Below are 26,553 nucleotides of genomic sequence, written 5' to 3' on the forward strand. Positions count from 1 at the left end.
CAGAGGGATTAGGGGCATTCCAGGCCCGGGGGATGACGTGGGCCGGGGGTCGATGGCGGGATGGGTGAGAACGAGATACGGTGAGGAGATGACTCCATCTCACTCCCCCTACCTCACTCATCCTCAGCACGGGCTGAGGCCAACTTTCAGTCCACTGTCTGACTCGAGGCGAAGAGCCAGGAGGAAAAAGCACATCTTCCCCTCTTCCCTGGCCTGACAAAAGCGTGACTATGGAGAAGCTCGGCAGGGACACACCCGGGAACTCAGGTAAGGAAGGCCCTCCTGACAACTAAATATCTGCCTTTTCTGGATTTATGGTGTCCGGGGCTACTGGCTCCCCTTTACCCCTCTGCCTCAAGTGTCGACAGAAAAGTTTCCTCACCTCTTCTAAGACATTGAAGAAGATCAAGTGAGTGGGCAGTAGTGCATCACTCTTGAATTCTCCCTTCAGCCAGCTCAAGGGATCGGTGTAAAACAGGTCCGCTTCATCCACGTAGTTCCCTTTTCCAGTCAGATCTGGGGGACACTCCAGGAACCTCACTGGCAGGCGACAATGGACGTGGCTAAAAAGAAAAAAAAAAAAGTTCTTGAAGGAGCTAAGAGCTACAGTTGAGGTAACTACTCAGTTTACCTCATCTGTAAAATGGGGATTAAAACTGTGAGCCCCCCCGTGGGACAACCTGATCACCTGGTAACCTCCCCAGCGCTTAGAACGGTGCTTGGCACATAGTAAGCGCTTAACAAATACCATTTTTATTACTATTATGAGTTATTTGGATACCCGATATAGCTTTGAGATTGTTTCTCTCTTCCACGACTTGTGCCCACGGGGTTGACACCCCAAAGCTGTTATGCCCCCAGGGTTTCTCGGGGTGGGATGGGGGTGTGTGGCAGCCGTCCGCACCCTGCGATAGCCACTGTGGCCCCAGGCAGAGGAAAATGGTAGCCAAGAGGCCCCGGAAATCCTTGGTTCCAGTCCTCTCTCTGCCACCCGACACGTTTTAGAAGGGCTAAAGCAGGATTTGGATCCTGACTCCTAGAGTTTCACACCCTAGCTGAGTCGCCTTGATGTTTCACCTTAACCCAGTCGACATTAAGAACACCGCGGCTCTGCGCGAGCCACCCCCTCCGGGCCCCTTCTGCCCAAGCGCTTAGTCCAGTGCTCTGCACACAGGAAGCGCTCAATAAATCATCATCATCAATCGTATTTATTGAGCGCTTACTATGTGCAGAGCACTGGACTAAGCGCTTGGGAAGTACAAATTGGCAACATGTAGAGACAGTCCCTACCCAACAGTGGGCTCCCAGTCTAAAAGGGGGAGACGGAGAACAAAACCAAACCTACTAACAAAATAAATAGAATAGATATGTACAAGTAAAATAAATAGAGTAATCAGCATCATCAATCGTATTTATTGAGCGCTTACTGTGTGCAGAGCACTGTACTAAGCGCTTGGGAAGTACAAGTTGGCAACATCTAGAGACAGTCCCTACCCAACAGTGGGCTCACAGTCTAGAAGGGGGAGACAGAGAACAAAACCAAACCTACTAACAAAATAAAATAAATAGAACAGATATGGACAAGTAAAATATAGAGTAATCAATCATCATCAATCGTATTTATTGAGCACTTACTATGTGCAGAGCACTGTACTAAGCGCTTGGGAAGTACAAGTTGGCAACATCTAGAGACAGTCCCTACCCAACAGTGGGCTCACAGTCTAGAAGGGGGAGACACAGAACAAAACCAAACCTACTAACAAAATAAAATAAATAGAATAGATTTGTACAAGTAAAATAAATAGAGTAATCATCATCATCAATCGTATTTATTGAGCGCTTACTAGGTGCAGAGCACTGTACTAAGTGCTTGGGAAGTACAAATTGGCAACATCTACAGACATTCCCTACCCAACAGTGGGCTCACAGTCTAAAAGGGGGAGACGGAGAACAAAACCAAACATACTAATAAAATAAAATAGAATAGATATGTACAAGTAAAATAAATAGAGTAATCATCATCATCAATCGTATTTATTGAGCGCTTACTATGTGCAGAGCACTGTACTAAGCGCTTGGGAAGTACAAATTGGCAACATCTAGAGACAGTCCCTACCCAACAGTGGGCTCACGGTCTCAAAAGGGGAGACAGAGAACAAAACCAAACCTACTAACAAAATAAAATAAATAGAATAGATATGTACAAGTAAAATAAATAAGTAGAATAATTATCATCATCAATCGTATTTATTGAGCGCTTACTATGTGCAGAGCACTGTACTAAGCGCTTGGGAAGCACAAATTGGCAACATCTAGAGACAGTCCCTACCCAACAGTGGGCTCACAGTCTAGAAGGGGGAGACAGAGAACAAAACCAAACCTACTAACAAAATAAAATAGAATAGATATGTACAAGTAAAATAGAGTAATCATCATCATCAGTCGTATTTATTGAGCGCTTACTGTGTGCAGAGCACTGTACTAAGCGCTTGGGAAGTACAAGTTGGCAACATCTAGAGACAGTCCCTACCCAACAGTGGGCTCACAGTCTAAAAGAGTAATAAATATGTACAAACATATATACATTGAATAAATGTGACTGAGCGAAAGCGCCGGACGGCGGGTTACCTGTACAGAGGAGTGGAGTGGCACGGCATGAGCACCAAGACGGAGGCCGAGGAGGGGCCGGGCGGGTGGGCGGAGCAGAGCCCCTGGACGTGAGCCATGACGTCCAGAGCGCCTCGCTGATGGACCAAGCCCGTGTACAGGGCCAGGACCACGTTGGACAGCAGCAGGAAGCTGGCCGCAGGCCGCCTCCACACCTTCAACGACTTGACGGAATATCCTGCGTGGACACATCCAAAACGAGGAAAAAGGATCTGAGGTAGTACATTGGGAGGATGGGTGATTAGTTACAATAAAACGGCAACACCTAAGTGTCAAACGTGGCAATTCTTTTTTTCACGTGCCCCAGGACTGTAATGGTCTTCCACCCATCCGCCAAGCTCACTCTCTTCCTCCCTTCAAGGCCCTGCTGAGAGCTCACCTCCTCCAGGAGGCCTTCCCACACTCAGCCCCTTCCTTCCTCTCCCCCCGCACCATCTTACCTCCTTCCCTTCCCCACAGCACCTGTATATATGTATATATGTTTGTACAGATTTATTACTCTATTCTACTTGTACCTCTCTATTCTATTTATTTTATTTTGTTAGTATGTTTGGTTTTGTTCTCTGTCTCCCCCCTTTTAGACTGTGAGCCCACTGTTGGGCAGGGACTGTCTCTAGATGTTGCCAATTTGTACTTCCCAAGCGCTTAGTACAGTGCTCTGCACATAATAAGCGCTCAATAAATATGATTGAATGAATGAATGGTGAGGTGAAAAGACTGTGAGCCCACTGTTGGGTAGGGACCGTCTCTATATGTTGCCAACTTGGACTTCCCAAGCGCTTAGTCCAGTGCTCTGCACACAGTAAGCACTCAATAAATACGACAATGAATGAATGGTGAGGTGAAAAGACTGTGAGCCCACTGTTGGGTAGGGACCGTCTCTATATGTTGCCAACTTGGACTTCCGAAGCACTTAGTACAGTGCTCTGCACACAGTAAGCGCTCAATAAATCCAATTGAATGAATGAATGGTGAGGTGAAAAGACTGTGAGCCCACTGTTGGGTAGGGACCGTCTCTATATATTGCCAACTTGGACTTCCCAAGCGCTTAGTACACTGCTCTGCACACAGTAAGCGCTCAATAAATATGACTGAATGAATGAATGGTGAGGTGAAAAGACTGAGCCCACTGTTGGGTAGGGACCATCTCTATATGTTGCCAACTTGGACTTCCCAAGCGCTTAGTACAGTGCTCTGCACACAGTAAGCGCTCAATAAATATGATTGAATGAATGAATGGTGAGGTGAAAAGACCGTGAGCCCACTGTTGGGTAGGGACCGTCTCTCTATGTTGCCAACTTGGACTTCCCAAGCGCTTAGTACAGTGCTCTGCACACAGTAAGCGCTCAATAAATACGACTGAATGAATGAAAAAAATGCCAAGTTGGGAAAAGCGGCCACCTGTGCTCTTAGCCAACCCAGGCCTGGTTGGAGCCAGAAGGAAAAGGGCTTTGTCAAGTGTGAACCTTTTAGCCGTTTTTAAGGGAGCAAATCCAAAAACTTACCACAGAACACCATGCAAAATGGCAGGACGGGGTAGATGAAGCGGAATTCTTTGTGACTCAACATGCTGCAACACACCGGGCACGGAATTAGAGAAGAAGCATCGAAAGGGCCCTTTTGGAAATTACCATTTAACGAAGGAAGACATGCTGAAGAAAATGAAGCTCAACATCAAACCGTATTTTCCAATTAGGAGTAAATAAGGTGGTATTATTGTCACTATAAAGAACATTTAGAGCATGCCCTCCAAGAAGCCGGCCCTTTCTTCCCCACCCTATTAGAGAAGCAGTGGAAAGAGCACGAGCTTTGGAGTCCGAGGTCATGGGTTCAAATCCCAGCTCTGCCAATTAGCGGTGTCACTTCAGGCAAGTCCTTTCATCATCATCATCATCATCATCAATCGTATTTATTGAGCGCTTACTGTGTGCAGAGCACTGTACAGTGCTCTGCACACAGTAAGCGCTCAATAAATACGATTGATGATGATGATTGATACTAAGCGCTTGGGAAGTACAAATTGGCAACATATAGAGACAGTCCCTGCCCAACAGTGGGCTCACAGTGGGCTTCACTTCTCTGTGCCTCCGTTACCTCATCTGCGAAATGGGGATTAAGACTGTGAGCCCCCCATGGGACAACCTGATCACCTTGCAATCAATCAATCGTATTTATTGAGCGCTTACTGTGTGCAAGAGCACTGTACTAAGCGCTTGGGAAGTACAAGTTGGCAACATCTAGAGACGGTCCCTATCCAACAACGGGCTCACAGTCTAGAAGGGGGAGACAGAGAACAAAGCCAAACATACTAACAACCTCCCTAGCGCTTAGAACAGTGCTTTGCATATAGTAAGCGCTTAATAAATGCCATTATTATTATTATTATAATATTCACCCTCCCTTCTGCTATGCCTATACACTTGGGGGGTCTGTCAGCATTTTGACAGTTTCCCCACCTCATCCCACAGCACTTCAGGAGATCTACTTTTGCTGCTTCCCCGACCTGGACTTTATTTTAAAATCGGTCACCCCCGTTCCCCCATTACATCGTAACGAGATTAAGGGCAGGGACCGTGTCTCCCGATGCTTGAGCGGATCTCTCCTAACCACTTAGCACAGTGCTCTGCACACAGTAAGCACGCTCACTGGTCCAAGTTTTTCTCCCTCACAAGCTCAGGCAAGGCGGCACACTTGAGGTGCGTTTCATCACGCTCTTTCTGTGGAAAAGCAGCGAAGGTGGGCAATTTTTTAAGGTCTGACTACTTTGCTCGGGAAGAACGGTGGCATTTGTTAAATACTTCTGTACCGAGCACTGCGGAAGATACAAGATGAATGGATCGGACGGAATCCTTGTCCGACGCGGGATTTACAATCCAATCCCCGTTTTACAGGTGAGGAAACTGAAGTTTCCAGACTGTGAGCCCGCTGTTGGGTAGGGACCGTCTCTATATGTTGCCGACTTGGACTTCCCAAGCGCTTAGTACAGTGCTCTGCACACAGTAAGCACTCAATAAATACGACTGATTGATTGATTGACTGTGAGCCCGCTGTTGGGTAGGGACCGTCTCTATATGTTGCCGACTTGGACTTCCCAAGCGCCTAGTACAGTGCTCTGCACACAGTAAGCGCTCAATAAATACGATTGATTGATTGATTGACTGTGAGCCCGCTGTTGGGTAGGGACCGTCTCTATATGTTGCCGACTTGGACTTCCCAAGCGCTTAGTACAGTGCTCTGCACACAGTAAGCGCTCAATAAATACGATTGATTGATTGATTGACTGTGAGCCCACTGTTGGGTAGGGACCGTCTCTATATGTTGCCGACTTGGACTTCCCAAGCGCCTAGTACAGTGCTCTGCACACAGTAAGCGCTCAATAAATACGATTGATGGATCGACTGAAGCTCAGAGAAATTAAAATGGGGGTTAAGACCGTGAGCCCCATGTGGGACATGGACTGTGTCCAACTTGATTAGCTTGTATCAGTACACTGCCTGGCACATAGTAAGCGCTTGAGTAACATTAAAAAACAAACCAAACCAACCGCCACCAAAAAAAAAAACTATAGGCAGAGGCGGGACTTGTGCCCAAGTCCCGTTATTACCAGAGCAGGGCTGTTCAATCAATCAATCAATCATATTTATTGAGCGCTTACTGTGTGCAGAGCACTGTAATAATAATAATAATGATGGTATTTATTAAGCGCTTACTATGTGCAAAGCACTGTTCTAAGCGCTGGGGAGGTTACAAAGTGATCAGGTTGTCCCACGGGGGGCTCACAGTCTTCATCCCCATTTCACTGATGAGGTAACTGAGGCACGGAGAAGTGAAGTGACTTGCCCAAAGTCACCCAGCTGACAATTGGCGGAGCTGGGATTTGAACCCATGACCTCTGACTCCAAAGCCCGGGCTCTTTCCACTGAGCCACGCTGCTGTACTAAGCGCTTGGGAAGTACAAGTTGTTCAGAGAGGCGATGGGCTTTCCGAAAGTGACCGGTTACCGAGGATCTAAGTGTGTGGGTGTTAGCCCTCGAAAATATGGTTGTGTTCTCTAGGGAAGGCCACCACAATCAATCTACCAATCGTATTTACTGAGCGCTTACTGTGTGCAGAGCGCTGTACTAAGCGCTCGGGAAGCACAAGTTGGCAACACATAGAGATGGTCCCTACCCAACAGTGGGCTCACAGTCTAGAAGGGGGAGACAGAGAACAAAACCAAACATATTAACAAAATAAAATAAATAGAATAGATATGTACAAGTAAAATACATAAATAGAGTAATCAATCAATCATATTTATTGAGCGCTTACTGTGTGCAGAGCGCTGTACTAAGCACTTGGGAAGCACAAGTTGGCAACACATAGAGACGGTCCCTGCCCAACAGTGGGCTCACAGTCTAGAAGGGGGAGACAGAGAACAAAACCAAACATATTAACAAAATAAAATAGAATAGATATGTACAAGTAAAATACATAGAGTAATCAATCAATCATATTTATTGAGCGCTTACTGTGTGCAGAGCGCTGTACTAAGCGCTTGGGAAGCACAAGTTGGCAACACATAGAGGCGGTCCCTACCCAACAGTGGGCTCACAGTCTAGAAGGGGGAGACAGAGAACAAAACCAAACATATTAACAAAATAAAATAAATAGAATAGATATGTACAAGTAAAATACATAGAGTAATCAATCAATCATATTTATTGAGCGCTTACTGTGTGCAGAGCGCTGTACTAAGCGCTTGGGAAGCACAAGTTGGCAACACAGAGAGACGGTCCCTGCCCAACAGTGGGCTCACAGTCTAGAAGGGACGACACAATGACACTCGCACCCCACAACGAGCATACTCTCAAACAAGGGACACTGACAGAGGTATCATCACCATCATCAATCGTATTTATTGAGCGCTTACTGTGTGCAGAGCACTGTACTAAGCGCTTGGGAAGTACAAATTGGCAACATACAGAGACAGTCCCTACCCAACAGTGGGCTCACATAGTGCTTTGCTTTGCAGTGCTTTGCACATAGTGAGCGCTTAACAAATGCCATTATTATTATTATTATTATTATTATTATTATTATTACTGGGGTGGTGGCGATCAGTCAGGGAAGACTTGCTGGAGGGAGGGGCAGGAAGGAAAAAAGAAAAACCAGATCTTACCTGTAAACCAGCAAAGTCCACACCACCAAAGCCCAACAGTGGGCTCACAGTCTAAAATCCGTCTAGTCTATCGTCACTACAGCCGTCACCATAAATAATTGAAAATGCCTTCTCCGATTGAGGCCTCTTTTCCCCGGCTCACTCTCCCTTCTGCGTCATCTTTAGGACCTGCGACCTTTGGACATTTGATATTCAGCCCAACCCCCGCAGCACTTAATGTAAGTACCTTTAAATTCGATAGTATAAATTACCCATCTGTTCGTATTAACGTGTTTCCCCCTCTAGACTGTCGGCTCCTTACGGGTAGGGAACACGTCTGCTGACTCTCCCAAGCGCTTAATATGGCGCATGGAACTTAATAAATGCCATGATTGATTGATTGATTGATTGATTGAACGAACAGACAACTGAATCAATGCATGTGCCCAAGTGCCGAGGGTGGGTATAGATAAAGCCAAGAGATCCCTGGGGCCAGGATGGCCTAGTGGATAGAGCCCGGGCTTGGGAGCCAGGAGGTCGTGGGTTCTAATTCCGGCCCCGCCACTTGTCTGCTGTGTGACCTTGGGTAAGTCCCTTCCCTTCTCTGTACCTCAGTTACCTCGTCTGGAAGACTGTGAGTCCCACGGAGGACAAGGGACTGTGTCGACCCTGATTCACCTGTACCCATCCCAAGCGCTTAGTACAGTGCCTGGCGCGGAGGAAGCGCTTAACAAATACCATCAGGAGAAGCAGCATCAGGAAAGAGCCCGGGCTTGGGAGTCAGAGGTCATGGGTTCAAATCCCGGCTCGGCCAATCGTCAGCTGGGTGACCTTGGGCAAGTCATGTAACTTCTCTGCGCCTCATCTGTAAAATGGGGATGAAGACTGTGAGCCCCACGTGGGACAACCTGATCACCTTGTATCCTCTCCAGCGCTTAGAACAATCAATCAATCAATCGTATTTATTGAGCGCTTACTGTGTGCAGAGCACTGCACTAAGCGCTTGGGAAATACAAGTTGGCAACATATAGAGACGGTCCCTACCCAACAGTGGGCTCACATAGTGCTCTGCACATAGTGAGCGCTTAACAAATGCCATTATTATTATTATTATTACTGGGGTGGTGGCGATCAGTCAAGGAAGACTTGCTGGAGGGAGGGGCGGGAAGGGACCCTGATTCACTTGTGTCCATCCCAGCGCTTAGTACAGTGCCTGGCACGGAGGAAGCGCTCAACAAATACCATCAGGAGAAGCAGCATGGCGGCTCAATGGAAAGGGCACAGGCTTGGGAGTCAGAGGTCATGGGTTCAAATCCCAGCTCTGCCAATCGTCAGCTGGGTGACCTTGGGCAAGTCATTTAACTTCTCTGCGCCTCATCTGTAAAATGGGGATGAAGACTGTGAGGAAAAAAGAAAAACCAGATCTTACCTGTAAACCAGCAAAGTCCACACCACAGGTCTGAGCAGAATCCGGGCCCTCCTGGGGGCTAGGAAGCAGCCATGGAGGAAGAAAGGCAAGTGCGGCCCCAAGACGACCGGGAAGCCTTGGGTGAGATACCAGTGCCACGGGTGGGAACCATAAAACGTGCTAAGGTTCTGCAGCACGTTAAACTTCAGGAAGTTGAACTGAACTAATATCCACTGGCGTCGAGAGAGACGGCGCGGGAGAGAGAGGGAGGGGGGGAAAATCCAATTCAGGAATCGATCACAACCTTTAAAAAAAAAAGAAACCCACACCCATTTCCGAAAATCCAATTCAGGAATTGATCACAACCTTTAAAAAAGAGAAACCCACACCCATTTCCATCCCTTCCTGACTGAGGTATATTAACGCGCCATGATAGGGCACTGACGTATCCATTTAATCTCGTGGATGCATTCGGTCGCATTTACTGAGCGCTTACTGTGTGCAGAGCGCTGTGCTAAGCGCCTGGGAGAGTACGGTACAACAATAAACAGTGACATTCCCTGCCCACGACGAGCTCGCAGTCTAGATGCGACAACCCTCCCAAGTTCGTGCTTCGGCTAAGGGGCCTCGATTTGAGCCCGTGGCTACGCTGGCTGGACTGAGTTGTGCTTTTAATTAGTTTGTCCGGACACGGACTTTTTTAATCAATCAGATCAACCGACTAATTGCACTTATGGAGCGCGTTCTGTGTGCAGAGCACCCTACTAAGTGACTAAGCGCTTAGGAAAGTACAACCTAAGAGTCGGTAGACGCGTTCCCTGGCCGCAGCAAGCTTACAATCTAGAGGGGGAAGCAGATGATGTGGAAAAATAAATTACAATACGTACGTAAGTGCTGAGGGGCTGAGGGAGGGGTGAATAAAAGACGTCCACTTAGACATCTCCCTGCAGAGAGCAGCCTATAATCGATTTTATTGGGAGGGGTGAATAAAAGATGTCCACTTGGACATCTCCCTGCAGAGAGCAGCCTATAATCGATTTTATTGTCCCCGTGAAGATCACGGCAGATCCCGATCACCTCCCCACTCCGCTTCCCTCCTTTCTGTCCATCTCCTTCCCGCCCTAATCACTCCACTTTCTAACCAGAAAATGTCAACACAGGTGATAAGGGTGATAGAGGCTTCCCGAGCTATTACTGAAGTGGCTGGTACTGCATCACAACTTACCTCCCCAAAAAATATCCGATCAATTATCAGAGAAAAACCTAGAGTGGCAAGTCTGCAAAAATAAAAAGTTATTCTTAGTTCGCACGCGGAAACTGAATAGGAAGTACTTGCACTTCTGTTTCCCAAAGTCACTTCTCTATGGATTTTATTCCTCTCCACTCCCTCCTCAGAAAGTACTGCAAATTTTGAAATGAATCCTCATCGAAGAGCTGCTGCCCACTGAATGTTTCCAGGTTAGTCGTATTTATTGAGCGCTTACTGTGTGCACAGCACTGCACTAAATGCTTGGGAGAGCACAGTATGACAATAAACATATTCCCTGCCCACAAAGAGCTTACGATCTAGAGGGGGAAATAGGGGGGTGTATATTCCCAACTGTCTAATTCAGTGCTAATTATTCTAATTCAATAATAATTGTGGTATTTGTTAAAGCGTTTTACTATGTGCCAGGTACTGTACTAAGCACTGGGCTAAATACAAGATAATCGGATTGGACACAGTCTCTGTCTCACGCAGGGCTCACAGTCTTCATCCCCATATTACAGATGAGGGAACTAAGGCCCAGAGGAGCCAAGTGACTTACCCAAGGTCACACAGCAGACCAGTGGTGGAGCCGGGATTAGAACCCAGGTCCTTCTAACGCCCAGGACCTCTCTGCCTCTTGCTACGTGAAACTGCCAGTGACAAGGCTACCAGTCTTCTAGACTGTGAGCCCACTGTTGGGTAGGGACCATCTCTATATGTTGCCAACTTGGACTTCCCAAGCGCTTAGTCCAGTGCTCTGCACACAGTAAGCGCTCAATAAATACGATTGAATGAATGAATGAACGACCTCCCTCCACCGTGGCCAAGCAGAGAAAAAGGGGACACTGCTCCCTTCCCAGATTGGCACTAAAGATTCTTGCTCCCAACTGAGCAAAAGAAGCAGCGTGGCTCAGTGGAAAGAGCCCGGGCTTGGGAGTCAGAGGTCATGGGTTCGAATCCCGGCTCCGCCGCTTGTCAGCCGTGTCACTTCTCTGTGCTTCAGTTACCTCATCTGTAAAATGGGGATTAACACGGGACAACCTGATCACCTTGTATCCCCGCCAGCGCTTAGAATAGTGCGTGGCACATAGTAGGTGCTTAACAAATACCACCATCATTATTATTGTTAACTGTGGTGAGCTCACAACATGCTGCCTTATAAGCAGCATGGCTCAGTGGAAAGAGAAACGGGCTTTGGAGTCAGAGGTCATGGGTTCAAATCCCGGTTCCACCACTTGTCAGCTGTGTGACTTTGGGCAAGTCACGTAACTTCTCTGGGCCTCAGTTCCCTCATCTGTAAAATGGGGATTAAGACTGTGAGCCCCCTGTGGGACAACCTGATCCCCTTGTAGCCTCCCCAGTGCTTAGAACAGTGCTTTGCACATAGTAAGTGCTTAATAAATGCTATTATTATTATTATAGTGACTGTGATCCCGCGAACAACAAGAAGGAAGCGATTGGAGAAGGCCTAATGTGCTCTATTCATTCATTCAATTGTATTTATTGAGCGCTTACTGTGTGCAGAGCACTGTACTAAGCGCTTGGGAAGTACAAGTCGGCAACATATAGAGACGGTCCCTACCCAACAGTGGGCTCAAGAAGGGGGAGACAGAGAACAAAACATATTAACAAAACAAAATAAATAGAATAAATATGTACAAATAAAATAGAGTAATAAATACATACAAACATATACATATATACAGGTGCTGTGGGGAGGGGGAAAAGCGTAAGGACGTAACCTGCAGAGATTCATTCATTCAATCGTATTTATTGAGCGCTTACTGTGTGCAGAGCACTGGACTAAGCGCTTGGGAAGTACAAGTCGGCAACATATAGAGACGGTCCCTACCCAACAGCGGGCTCACAGTCTAGAAGGGGGAGACAGACAACAAAACAAAACATATTAACAAAATAAAATAAATAGAATAAATATGTACAAATAAAATAGAGTAAAAAATACATACAAACATATACATATATACAGGTGCTGTGGGGACGGGGAGATGCGTAAGGACGTAACCTGCAGAGATTCATTCATTCAATCGTATTTATTGAGCGCTTACTGTGTGCAGAGCACTGTACTAAGCGCTTGGGAAGTACAAGTCGGCAACATATAGAGATGGTCCCTACCCAACAGCGGGCTCACAGTCTAGAAGGGTGAGACAGAGAACAAAACAAAACATATTAACAAAATAAAATAAATAGAATATGTACAAATAAAATAAATGGAGTAATAAATACATACAAACATATATACAGGTGCTGTGGGGAGGGGGAGATGCGTAAGGATGTAACCTGCACAGATACTTAATTAAGTGATGGCAGAGTAGGGCACTGGAGGATGCCAACATTTTATTCTCTACTTCAAAGATTATCTATACGAACCCAAATTTCCTTACGTTCTTTTTAAAAAAATTCCTAATTTTAGTGCTCTAGTTGAGGTAGGTGATTGCCAGGCTTTGGGGGCGGAGCACGGAAGGAGGTATGGCCTTCTCTCCCTCTCGACCCGCTAACGGGCCTGGACTAATTAATGATTGGGCCATGGAGAGCCACAGCTGGGACGCCCAAGGCGGATAAAAGGCGGTTGCTTTGAGCGGTGAGGAGGCAAGCATTGATGGAAGCAGAGAAGAAGCATCGGCCAAAAGGCTTCCCTTGACCGGCAGGTTGGTACTGGACCCCCGGTGGAGCGGAGTATGTGTCTGTGTGTGTGGGGGACTCCCTCGCACGATTGTAAAACTGAGACTTTTAGATTGTGAGCCCACTGTTGGGTAGGGACTGTCTCTATATGTTGCCAATTTGTACTTCCCAAGCGCTTAGTACAGTGCTCTGCACATAGTAAGTGCTCAATAAATACGATTGATGATGATGATGATGATGAAGTGAAATAATAATAATGGCATTTATTAAGCGCTTAAAAGGCTTTCCACAGTAACTACGGTGGTCGGTGATGTGGTTTGACTCTACCCTGCGTCACTGAGGCTCCCCCGGTCCAGGAAAGTCCCGGTGGGTATGAGTTGCGGGAAGCCAACTTGGTCTGGGCACATCCCTAGGCATCCTGAGTGTTTCCCACACTCCCCCCAGCCCCACCTCTCCTCCGTGCCATCGAGGAGACCACCCTGGCGGGAAAGAAAAGCCCCCGCAAAACCGAGGGAAGGCTGGTGACTGCTGTCGGCGTCGCTGTGCCTAAGGGTGTGCTTTGGGCTCCCGGGACACCGGGAGCTGAAATTCTCTACCCACGGCAACTTGCCGGTTTTTATTTTTGCTTTGTATATTTGTCTCTATAGGCCTCCTCCAGGAGGCCTTCCCAGACTGAGCCCCTTCCTTCCTCTCCCCCTCGTCCCCCTCTCCATCCTCCCCATCCTACCTCCTTCCCTTCCCCACAGCACCAGTATATATGTATAAATGCTTGTACGTATTTATTACTCTATTTATTTATTTTACTTGTACCTGTCTATTCTATTTATTTTATTTTGTTAGTATGTTTGGTTTTGTTCTCTGTCTCCCCCTTTTAGACTGTTGGGTAGGGACTGTCTCTATATGTTGCCAATTTGTACTTCCCAAGCGCTTAGTACAGTGCTCTGCACATAGTAAGCGCTCAATAAATACGACTGATGATGATGATGACTGTCTCTGACGTCGCTTTAATGTCTTCTGGTTTCGTTATCCATCCTCCCCCGTCAGTCTCAGCTTGTGAGCCCCTTAAGAGCCGGGAACGGCGTCTAATTCCCACCTCCGTGTTCTCCCAGTGCTTAGTTCAGTGCTCCCTACACACTAAGCACTTAATTACTATTGTTCCATAAATACCGTGGATTCATTCAATCGTATTTACTGAGCCCTCGCTGTGTGCACAGCACTGTACTAAGCGCTTGGGAAGTACAAGTTGGCAACATATAGAGACGGTCCCTAGCCAACAGAGAAGCAGCGTGGCTCAGTGGCAAGAGCCCAGGCTTTGGAGTCAGAGATCGTGGGTTCTAATCCCATTTTACAGACAACAAAACAGGTACAGAAGAATTAAACCACATGCCCGAGGTCACAAGGAAGGCATGGAAGTGGCATAACTGTGACTAGAACTGCGTGGCTTAGTGGAACGAGCACAGGCTTGGAAGTCAGAGGTCATGGGTTCCAATCCCGACCCCGCCACTTGTCAGCTGGGTGACTTTGGGCAAGTCAATCAATCAATCAATCGTATTTATTGAGCGCTTACTATGTGCAGAGCACTGTACTAAGCGCTTGGGAAGTACAAATTGGCATCACATAGAGACAGTCCCTACCCAACAGTGGGCTCACAGTCTAAAAGGGAATAATAATTATTATTATGGCATTTATTAAGCACTTACTATGTGCAAAGCACTGTCCTAAGCGCTGGGGAGGTGACAAGGTGATCAGGTTGTCCCCCGGGGGGCTCACAGTTTTAATCCCCATTTTACACGAGGGAACTGAGGCACAGAGAAGTGAAGTGACTTGTCCAAAGCCACACAGCTGACAGTTGGCAGAGCTGGGACTTGAACCCATGACCTCTGAAGAGTCACTTCCCTGTGCCTCAGTTACCTCATCTGTAAAATGGGGATTAAAACTGTGAGCCCCACGTGGGACAACCGGATCACCTTGTATCCTCCCCAGTGCTTTCGCACGTAGTAAGCGCTTAGCGAATGCCATTATTATTATTACTATTAAAATGGAGATTAATGGGACAACCTGATAATCTTGTATCTACCCCAGTGCTTAGAACAGTGCTTGGCACATAGTAAGCGCTAAACAAATACCATCATCATTATTATTATTAGGCCACACTGCTCCAGAAGAGCCTTTCAGCAGCTTGAGATGGGTCAGATCACGCCAGGTGATCCAGCTTTTTTTTTTTCCTTTTAACTTCCTTGGACTCCATCCCTTGTGACCAGGATGGGCCACCCCAGCTGTGATTCTTAAAAGTTTCAACCTCGAAAGAAACCGACGACGGCGACACTTACCCTACTGGTACAAACCGGTGCAGAACCAAGTTCAGTTTTCTCTGTTCTTGCCAGAAGTGTCTGAAGAGCAGGGGCAGCCACGGAACGATGGCCGTCGGGCGAACGATGCAGGCGACGGCCACCAAAGTTGGGTATTTGAAGCTTAAGCACGTGAAAAATAATAATAACAACGACATCTAAGCTCTGGGGAGGTTGCAAGGTGATCAGGGTTGTCCCACGGAGGGCTCACTGTCTTAATCCCCATTTTACAGACGGAGCCGTTGGCTGTGTGACTTTGGGCAAGTCACTTCATTTCTCTGTGCCTCAGTTACTTCATCTGTAAAATGGGGATGAAGACCGTAAGCCCCACGTGGGACAACCTGATTACCTTGTAACCCCTCCAGTGCTCAGAACCGTGCTTGACACATAGTAAGCGCTTAACAAATGCCATCGCTATTATATGTATAATATCTACCCCCGTGCTTGGTACTTAGAAAGTGCTTAATAAATGCCACTATAATTGGTAGTGGTATAATTGATACCACTATAATCGATACCACCATCAGTGATTCAATCAATCAGAGCCCGGGTTTGGGAGTCAGAGGTCACGGATTCTAATCCTGGCTTCGCCACTCGTCTGCTGTGCTCAATAAATACGACTGAGTAAGCGCTCAATGAATCAATGAACGCTGTGTGACCTTGGGCAAGTCACAGTAACTTCCCCGTGCCTCAGTTCCCTCAGCTGTAAAATGGGGATTAAGACTGTGAGCCCCACGTGGGACAACCTTGATTACCGTGTATCTACCCCAGCGCTTAGAACAGTGCTTTGCACATAGTAAGCGCTTAATAAATGCCATCATCACCATCATCATCAAGTAACTGAGGGACAGAGAAGTGAAATGTCTTGCCTGAAGTCACACAGCTGACAATCGGCAGAGCAGGGATTTGAACCCATGACCTCTGACTCCAGAGCCCGTGCTCTTTCCACTGAGCCGTGATGTTTCTCTAATTAAGGCAAAATTAAGGGAAAATTTCCCGACCTAGGGCATTCCCCAGCCCTGAATGCCAGCAAGATAGCTCCTTTAAAATTCAGGACCCTCTCGGGTGGCAGCCATCAGATGGGACTACCATCAAAACTGCAGCCTGGATTGAGGAACAATGGGCTTTCTGAGGCAAGGCACAGTCAGTGGACACAGTTTATTAATAATAATAATAATAATAATAATAATGGTATTTATTATGCGCTATGTGCCAGGCACTGTACTAAGCACTAGGATAGATACAAGATCATCAGGCTGGACACCCTGTCCTATGTGGGGCTCACAGTCTCGATCCCCTTTTACAGCTGAGGTGACAGGCACAGAGAAGTGAAGTGACTTGCCTGAGGTCACACAGCAGGCAAGTGGACATTCCGGGATTAGAACCCAGGACCTTCTGACTCCCAGGCCTGTGTAGCAGACAGTTCTGCTTGTCAATGAATGACTACTGTTTTGGCCAGCCAAAATAATCACAGGTTATTGATTATAACCTGACTGACTGAGGGCAATGTGGGGTGCGGTGCATAGTGAGGTTCTCTGCACACAGTTGACACTCTTCTTTTTTATTTTACTTTAACTTTTTTTATTTTTTTACTGTTTTGTTATGGTGTCTGTTAAGCTCTTACAAGGTGCCAAGACTGTAGCGAAGCAACGTGAGAGGCTGGAACTCAGCAGAGAGGTAGGATTGCAGGTAATTTCTGGGTTCCCCATAATAAATAATAATGGCATTTATTAAGCGCTTACTATGTGCAAAGCACTGTTCTAAGCGCTGGGGAGGCTACAAGATTATCAGGTTGTCCCTCATGGGGCTCACAGTCTCGGTCCCCATTTTACAGATGAGGTAACTGAGGCACAGAGAAGTGAAGTGACTTGCCCGAAGTCACACAGCTGGGATTTGAACCCATGACCTCTGACTCCAAAGCCCGGGCTCTTTCCCACTGAGCCACGCTGCTTCTCTAACAATCAATTGTGAGGAAAATCGGGATGGCTCACCTGTTCACCATCTTCGAACCTTCCAGAGGGTAGTGAAAGAGAGCAAAGGTGGTGAGGACCGTTTCCATCGTGTTTGTTAGCGTCCTGGTGCAGCAGTACCAGGTAAACCAAGAGCACAACTGGCAAAAGAACTAAAAACAGCACGTGAAAGGAGACTGAAAGAGCTAACTGAACCCCTTAGGAGCCACAAAAATAAAGGACAGAATCTGGAAATCATGCCAGGCTGCTGAAATTGGGTTAAAGGAACTAAACATGCATAATTACAACATCTGCAAATTTAGAACTAGTGGGAAAGAGGACGCTTGTTAAATGTAAAGGCCAATAGTTCTAGCTATTTCTGTTCCTTTCATTTTTTTTTTAATGATATTAGGTTCTTACCATGTGCCAGGCACTGTACCAAGCACGGGGGTAGATAAAAGCTAATCAGGACACAGTCCGTGTCCCACATGGGGCTCACAGTCTTAATCCCCAGATGAGAGAACTGAGGTACAGAGAAGTGAAGTGACTTAACCAAGGTCACACAGCAGACGGGTCGCAGAGCCGGGACTAGAATTCGGGTCCTTCTGACTCCCAAGCCCGGGCTCTATCCATTAGGCCACGCTGCCTCTCTTCTCATACGATCAAGGCAGTGCGGCAGGGACGGCGCAGAGCCGTCGAGGACGGGAAGGGCCGGCTAGCGCGGCCCGCAGCCAACCGTGAGGCAAATGAGCAAAGCCACACTCCCCCCCGAGGAAAAAGTCACTGGGCAAGGAGGAGACATGAGCTTTCTTCTCTTCCCTGACAATCCAGCTCACGGCAGAAGTCCGTACGGTCCCGGACCACACCTTTCCCAAGTGTCCGGGGAGGCCAATCAATCAATCAATCGTATTTATTGAGCGCTTGCTGTGTGCAGAGCACTGTACTGAGTGCTTGGGAAGTACAAGGTGGCAACATATAGAGACAGTCCCTACCCAATACTGGGCTCACAGTCTAAAAACTTATCCTACAAGGCAGCGGGATAAGGTGCTCCCCTGGGAGAGTGCCTGGATACAATCCCGGGCCGGAGCGGGAAGTCGGTGGAGGGGAAGAGGAAGAAATGGGAGTCACTGCAGGGGGATACCCGGCCACTCTATCGTTTTGTGAAGGGGTCGCCTAACCTAACGCTGGCTGCCTTCGGCTCAGCCTCAAAAACGTACCCAAATTCTTCCAAATAAAAAATTCCAGCGTGCTTAATCCGGGTGCCGTGCCCTTAGAGATCCCGTAGCCGGCCCTCCCGGGAGGAGGGAGCTTCCGGAGCCGAGACTTACCACCCATTTGGCCAATTCCTGGTTTTCCAGCCGCTTCACTAGGGAGTACAGCTTCACGTCCGCCAAGGCGGACAAAACCGCCTGGGCGAGCCTAGGCCCCCAAATCTACAGCAGCAGAGGGAGGAAAAAATAATAAATAACACTAGAATAACATAATATGAATACAATTATATTAATACTAATATATACTAACATACCACATGCAAACCTATACAATTATAACAAATTACAATGTATTAGCGCAATACATTAATAACAATAATAAATACAGATAAAACGAGATCCATCATCCTGCTTTCTGACCTCCTAGAGTACATACGCTTTCGTGGCTCAGTGGAAAGAGCCCGGGGTTTGGAGTCAGAGGTCACGGGTTCAAATCCCGGCTCCGCCAACTGTCAGCTGTGTGACTTTGGGCAAGTCACTTCACTTCTCTGGGCCTCAGTTCCCTCATCTGTAGAATGGGAATTAAGACTGTGAGCCCCCTGTGGGACAACCTGATCACCTTGTTACCTCCCCGGCGCTTAGAACGGTGCTTTGCACATAGTAAGCGCTTAACAAATGCCATTATTATTATTATTTCTCCCCTCTTCGAGAGAAAGGAGCCGAGTTAGTCTGCTTGACTCCCTCGCGGCAACCTATGGATAAGACAACGCCCTGTTAATCGGGAAGACAAATCAAATCTGTAGTGTTATTTAGAATTTGGAGCTATTCTCAACTGCCACCAAACCAATCCCCGTAACGTTTTCGCTCCTAAATTGGCTCGCACTCAACCGCAGGGCAAACCCACTCCCAAGAGGTGGTCTTTTCGGCACTGTTCATTCATTCATTCATTCAATTGTATTTACTGAGCGCTTACTGTGTGCAGAGCACTGCACTAAGCGCTTGGGAAGTACAAGTTGGGCCCCTACCCAACAATGCGCTCTAGAAGGGGGAGACGGACAACAAAACATATTAACAAAATAAAATAAATGAGTAAATAGAATAGTAAATATGTACAAGTAAAATAGAGTAATAAACCTACACAAACATATATACAGGTGCTGTGGGGAGGGGAAGGAGGTAGGGCGGGGGGGATGGGGAGGAGAAGGAAAAGGGGGCTCAGTGTGGGAAGGCCTCCCGGAGGAGGTGAGCTCTCAGTAGGGCTTAGGAGGAAGAGAGCTATTCATTCATTCAATCGTATTTATTGAGCGCTTATTGTGTGCAGAGCACTGTACTAAGCGACTGAGCCTCCTGATAGAAGGTTGATAATCCCGAGAACCAGTGATATCCATGGGAACCAGCTTTTTAGCTTTTGAAGCCGCGTGAGCTTAACACTCAGCTAAGTAGAATCGGCAGTCCTTACTACTGCTACAAATTATTACTGGCCAGGGGCCATTCTGAAGACTATTTCTTGATCTGTGACTTAACAGCAAGGTTGCTGAACTTTTCTATGGGAAAAAAAAAAAAACCCACCAGAATCAGCAGTCCTTACAACTGCTACAAATTATTACTGGCCAGGGGCCATTCTGAAGACTATTTCTTGATCTGTGACTTAACAGCAAGGTTGTTGAACTTTTCTATGGGAAAAAAAAAAACCCACCAGAATCAGCAGTCCTTACTACTGCTACAAATTATTACTGGCCAGGGGCCATTCTGAAGACTATTTCTTGATCTGTGACTTAACAGCAAGGTTGCTGAACTTTTCTATGGGGAAAAAAAAAAAACCCCACCAGAATCCAGCGGTCAGTAGTTATAGACCTTTATCTGTTCCTTTCCTTGAATTCCTGCAACTTGGCTTCCGTCCCAGGCACTTCATTGAAACTGCTGTAAGGTCAAATGAGGTCAAATGGCCTACTAGCCAAATCCAAAGGATTCTGCTCCATCCTAATTGTTCTTGACCTCTCAGCTGCCTTTGAAACTGTGAATCACTCCCTTCTCCTGAAAGCACTATCTAAGCTTGGCTGCATAAGTCAGTCGTACTTATTGATTGCTTTTTGTGTGCGGAACATTGTACTAAGCACTTGGGAGAGTACAATATAACAGAGTTGCTAGACAAATTTCCTGGCCCCGGGCTAGAGGTCTTCAATAACATTATCCTCTCCCGGTTCTCCTCTTATCTCTCTAGAGGCTCCTTCTCAGTCTCTTCCTCCTCTGCCAACCACCCTCTAACTTCAGGGGGGCCCCAAGCCTCAGTTCTGGTCTCCATCTCCACCCGCTCCCTTGGAGAAGTCGGCTGCTCTCACGGCTTCAAATACCATCTCCACACTGCCAACTTCCAAATCTAACTTTCCAGTTCCAAACTTTCTCCTGCTCTGCAATGTCCCATTTCCTCCCGCCTTCAAGACATGTCTTGGAATGTGCCGCCGAAACCTCACACCTAACGGGTCCAAAACTGAACTCGTCTTCCCACCCAAATCCTTTTGTCTCCGCAGCTATCCCACCGCTTTCGACACCACCGCCACTCTCCTCGTCTCACAAGCTCCCAAACTTGGCATTGTCCCTGACTCATCTCTCTCTCTTTCAACCTGCATACTGTCAGAAAATCTTCGCGATATTCTGAAATCCACCCCGTCTTCTCCTAGGCTGTTCCCTACACTTGTTATATCCTGCCCCAGACTCAACATCAGCCTCTGCCCTGCCCTCCCAGCCTCTAGCCTCTCCCCTTTCCAGTTCAGATTTCATTCTGCTGCCCGGATCATTTAAAACAAAAGAAAAAAACAATTCTGCACAACTCCCCACTTCTCAAAACCCTCAAACAGTTGCCCATCCATCTCCTCACCATCAGCCTTAAGGAACCCATCACAGCTCTCTCCGTCTTAACTACAACCCAGGTTGCACACTTTGAGCCCATTGTTGGCTAGGGACCGTCTCTATATGCTGCCGACTTGGACTTTCCAGGCGCTTAGTACAGTGCTCTGCACACAGTAAGCGCTCAATAAATACGACCGAATGAACGAATGAATGGTCCAACACCAGCCTACTCATTTGTTGCTGATTCCTTGCTTGCCCTCTCCCTACCTGGACCTCTGACAGACTATCACTCCCCCCTTAACCTCCTCCAGGAAGCTTTCTCTAATTATCATCATCATCAATCGTATTTATTGAGCGCTTACTGTGTGCAGAGCACTGTACTAAGGGCTTGGGAAGTACAAGCTGGCAAAGCCCCTCATCTTCCCACCCTAGTCTCCCTCCATTCTCGGTTGCCTAGGCACTTAGGCCCATACCCCTAAAGCACTTTAATACTCACCTCCCGGCCCCCAGAGCACTTATGGATATATCCTTATAACTACTGCTTCCCCCTACCCGTAATTTATTTTCTGTCTCCCCAGCTAAACTGTAAACCCCTTGTGGGCAAGAGTTGTGTCTCCCTCTCGCACTTAGTTCAATACCCTGCCCTCAATAAATACCACTAAAAGACTGTGCAACCATCCCCACAAATCCTCGTCAGAATATCACATTTACGCTGACTGTCGACTTTCATTTAACTTACCAGCCACTGAACGCCATCCTGACCCAGCAGTTGCAGAATCTTATAAATTCCCGCAAAGACTAAGGGGTAAGAATAACCCCTGAGTCCTTCAATCCATTCCCAGGTCAAATAGCCATAATTAATAATATTAAGGATTTACCGCAAGCAGTTTTGAAGCAAAATTTCTTTCCCAAGCCATCACATTTTTTTACGAGTATTTGCTAAATGCTTCCTATGTGCCAGCCGCCGTACTAAGCGCTGGGGTAGATACGAGATAATCAGGTTGGACACGGTCTGGATTCCCATTTTACACACGAGGGAACTGAAGCACTGAGAAGTGAAGTGACTTGCCCAAGGTCACGGAGCAGATGAGTGGCAGAGCTGGGATTAGAACCCAGGCCCTCTGACTCCCAAACCTGTGCTCTACCCTCTAGGCCACTGTTTCCCAGCATTTGCCTCTGTTAAGACGCCTATGGAAAAAGTCCTCTAATTCTACGTGTATTCGCCCAAACACCAAGAAGTATGTGCGGCACAAACACGATTGATTGGAATTTAATCTATCTGAAAACTGGAATTGAAAATTGGTCCCAAAGAGCACATTCATTCAATTGTATTGAGTGCTTACTGTGTGCAGAGAACTGTACTAATACTATATGTATTATATATATATATAATGGCATTTATTAAGCGCTTACTATGTGCAAAGCACTGTTCTAAGCGCTGGGGTAGATACAGGGTAATCAAGCTGTCCCACGTGGGGATTACAGACTTAATCCCCATTTTCCAGATGAGGTAACTGAGGCACAGAGAGGTGAAGCGACTTGTCCAAAGTGACTTGTCTCCCCCTTCTAGACTGTGAGCCCGCTGTTGGGTAGGGACCGTCTCTATGTGTCGCCGACTTGTACTTCCCAAGCGCTTAGTCCAGTGCTCTGCACACAGTAAGCGCTCAATAAATACGATTGATGATGACGATGATGGAGGGGAAGCAGGAGGAGAAGCTTTAAAGGATATTTGAAAACCATGTGATGCGCAACTTCAAGCGACTGCCAGTATTCATCCGGGACAAAGCTCGTCTGGACTAAAAGGCAGTTTATAATTCGTAAGGAGATGGTAAACAAGACCAGGTGAGTGTTTTCGCCCATTAGATCTGAGAAAATAAAGCAGATCATTGCAACTTAAAAATATCGCGCTGATTCAATTCCAAGACTGTTCAACTGATTTGATAAAGAGACATAGGTATTGAATGCCCAGTTAACTCATCTCCCTCCGGCCCCAAAGACCTTAGGAGGCTTCTGCTGGGCCCACCCTGCCTACCTTCTATCAGGGGCACAGGAGCGGCTTCCCTTCCCCACAGCACCTCTATAGATGTATATATGTTTGTACGGGTTTATTACGCTATTTATTGATTTATTTTACTTGTACATATTTATTCTACTTATTTTATTTTGTTAATATGCTTTGTTTTGTTCTCTGTCTCCCCCTTCTAGACTGTGAGCCCGCTGTTGGGTAGGGACCGTCTCTATATGTGGCCAACTTGGACTTCCCAAGCGCTTAGTACAGTGCTCTCTGCACACAGTAAGCGCTCAATAAATAGGATTGAATGAATGAATGAATGAATGAATGACTGAAGGAATGGAGGGCGCAGCGTGGCTCAGTGGGAAGAGTCCAGGCCTTGGAGTCAGAGGTCATGGGTTCAAATTCGGACTCCGCCACTTGTCAGCTGGGTGACTTTGGGCAAGTCACTTCGCTTCTCTGTTCCTCAGTTCCCTCATCTGTAAAGTGGGGATGAAGACTGTGAGCCCCCCGTGGGACAATCCCCTCCCACCCTACCTCCTTCCCCTCCCCACAGCACCTTTATATATGGTTGTGCAGATTTATCACTCTATTTAATGTACTTGTCCATATTTACTATTCTATTTATTTTGTTAATGATGTGCATTTAGCTTTAATTCTGTTTGTTCTGATGACTTGACACTTGTCCACATGTTTTGTTTTGTTGTCTGTCTCCCCCTTCTAGACTGTGAGCCTGCTGTTGGGTAGGGACCGTCTCTATATGTTGCCAACTTGGACTTCCCAAGTGCTTAGTACAGTGCTCTGCACACAGTAAGCACTCAATAAATATGATTGAATGAATGATTGATAGTATTTGTTAAGTGCTTACTATGTGCAAAGCACTGTTCTAAGCTCTGGGGAGGTTACAAGGTGATCAGGTTGTCCCACGGGGAGCTCACAGTCTTCATCCCAATTTTACATATGGGGGAACTGAGGCCCAGAGAAGTGAAGTGACTTGCCCAAAGTCACACAGCTGATAATTGGCGGAGCCGGGATCCGAACCCACGACCTCTGACTCCAAAGCCCGGGCACTTTCCATTGAGTCATGCTGCTTTGGGCAAGTCACTTCACTTCTCTGGGCCTCAGTTCCCTCATCTGTCAAATGGGGATTCAGTCGTCTTTACTGAGCGCTTACTGTGTGCAGAGCACTGTACTAAGCGCTTGGGAAGTCCAAGTTGGCAACATCTAGAGACGGTCCCTACCCAACAGCGGCCTCACAGTCTAGAAGGGGGAGACAGAGAACTAAACAAAACATATTAACAGAATAAAATAGACTGAATTTGTACACGTAAAATAAATAGGGATGAAGACTGTGAGCCCCCCGTGGAACAACCTAATCACCTTGTAACCTCCCCTGCGCTTAGAACAGTGCTTTGCACGTAGTAAGTGCTTAATAAATCAGTAAAATTAATAAACAAGAAATTATGAATAATCAGGCCTATTAATTAATAATACTAATTAATAAATTAGTAAAAGCGGTAGAGAAGCATTGTAGTTCAGTGGGAAGAGCCCGGGCTTTGGAGTCAGAGGTCATGGGTTTGAATCCCGGCTCTGCTAACTGTCAGCTGTGTGACTCTGGACAGGTCACTTCACTGTGCCTCAGTTGCCTCATCTGTCAAATGGGGATGAAGACTGCCAGCCCCCACGTGGGACAACCTGATTACCTTGTAACCTCCCCTGCGCTTAGAACAGTGCTTTGCACATAGTAAGTGCTTAATAAATTAGTAAAATTGATAAACAATAAATTACTAACAATCAGGCCTATTAATTAATAATACTAATTAGTAAATTAGTAAAATTGGTAGGGAAGCAGCGTAGTTCAGTGGGAAGAGCCCGGGCTTTGGAGTCAGAGGTCATGGGTTTGAATCCCGGCTCTGCTAACTGTCAGCTGTGTGACTCTGGACAGGTCACTTCACTGTGCCTCAGTTGCCTCATCTGTCAAATGGGGATGAAGACTGCCAGCCCCCACGTGGGACAACCTGATTACCTTGTAACCTCCCCTGCGCTTAGAACAGTGCTTTGCACATAGTAAGTGCTTAATAAATTAGTAAAATTGATAAACAATAAATTACTTACAATCAGGCCTATTAATTAATAATACTAATTAGTAAATTAGTAAAATTGGTAGGGAAGCAGCGTAGTTCAGTGGGAAGAGCCCGGGCTTTGGAGTCAGAGGTCATGGGTTTGAATCCCGGCTCTGCTAACTGTCAGCTGTGTGACTCTGGACAGGTCACTTCACTGTGCCTCAGTTGCCTCATCTGTCAAATGGGGATGAAGACTGCCAGCCCCCACGTGGGACAACCTGATTACCTTGTAACCTCCCCTGCGCTTAGAACAGTGCTTTGCACGTAGTAAGTGCTTAATAAATTAGTAAAATTAATAAACAAGAAATTATGAATAATCAGGCCTATTAATTAATAATACTAATTAATAAATTAGTAAAATTGGTAGGGAAGCAGCGTAGTTCAGTGGGAAAAGCCCGGGCTTTGGAGTCAGAGGTCATGGGTTTGAATCCCGGCTCTGCTAACTGTCAGCTGTGTGACTCTGGACAGGTCACTTCACTGTGCCTCAGTTGCCTCATCTGTCAAATGGGGATGAAGAGTGCAAGCCCCCACGTGGGACAACCTCATCACCTTGTAACCTCCCCAGCACTTAGTACAGTGCTTAGGACTCCTCCTTCCCCCCGGCGCCGGAAGTGACGCACAGCCCCGCGAGGCCCGGCGCCACTGCGCATGCGCGCGCCGCCCTCGGCGGGCCGCGTTCGTTCCCTCGTCCGATTGATTGACTAATAATAATAATAATGGCATTGATTAATTGAATTGATTAATTGTTAATTATTAATTGATTGAATGAGGGAGGAAGGGATGGTGTGGCGCTCACCGGGGCGGCGGCCTTCCGTCGTGGTCCCCGCGGCCCGGGCTGGGCTGGAGAGGGCGGACATGCCGGGCCTCAGCCTCAGCTTGTCAGGGGAGCGGAGGAGGAGGAGGAGGCGCGGACCCCCACCGCCATCATGGCCGTCATGGCGGGGTCCGGCCCCCTCAGGC

At 47.0% G+C, this 26,553-nt stretch overlaps 1 protein-coding gene across 4 annotated transcripts in view; it reads right to left on the reverse strand.

Moving 5' to 3' along the window:
- Positions 1-26,531, reverse strand: part of PIGB (phosphatidylinositol glycan anchor biosynthesis class B) — a 27,709-nt gene extending 1,178 nt beyond the window's left edge. Inside the window, exons 1-11 of one of the 4 annotated variants that reach the window (XR_005452132.1) lie at positions 26,390-26,531; positions 23,189-23,324; positions 22,199-22,316; positions 18,730-18,834; positions 17,444-17,574; positions 15,435-15,575; positions 10,441-10,492; positions 9,237-9,448; positions 4,173-4,237; positions 2,629-2,879; positions 383-563 (exon numbers count right to left, since the gene is read on the reverse strand). Coding sequence is in view for 2 of the 4 variants with exons in the window: in XM_038750252.1 (XP_038606180.1) it covers positions 383-563; positions 2,629-2,845; positions 4,173-4,237; positions 9,237-9,448; positions 10,441-10,492; positions 15,435-15,575; positions 17,444-17,574; positions 18,730-18,834; positions 22,199-22,316; positions 23,189-23,324; positions 26,390-26,450 (1,419 nt within the window). In the remaining 2 variants the exon portion in view is untranslated. The remainder of the gene's footprint in view (positions 1-382; positions 564-2,628; positions 2,880-4,172; positions 4,238-9,236; positions 9,449-10,440; positions 10,493-15,434; positions 15,576-17,443; positions 17,575-18,729; positions 18,835-22,198; positions 22,317-23,188; positions 23,325-26,389) is intronic. The other 3 variants (XM_038750252.1, XR_005452133.1, XM_038750253.1) reach the window with 3 other exon arrangements.
- Positions 26,532-26,553: the final 22 nt, after the last annotated feature.

The sequence above is a fragment of the Tachyglossus aculeatus genome, chromosome 8, assembly GCF_015852505.1.
Source record: "Tachyglossus aculeatus isolate mTacAcu1 chromosome 8, mTacAcu1.pri, whole genome shotgun sequence".
In the NCBI taxonomy this organism is placed as follows: domain Eukaryota; kingdom Metazoa; phylum Chordata; class Mammalia; order Monotremata; family Tachyglossidae; genus Tachyglossus; species Tachyglossus aculeatus.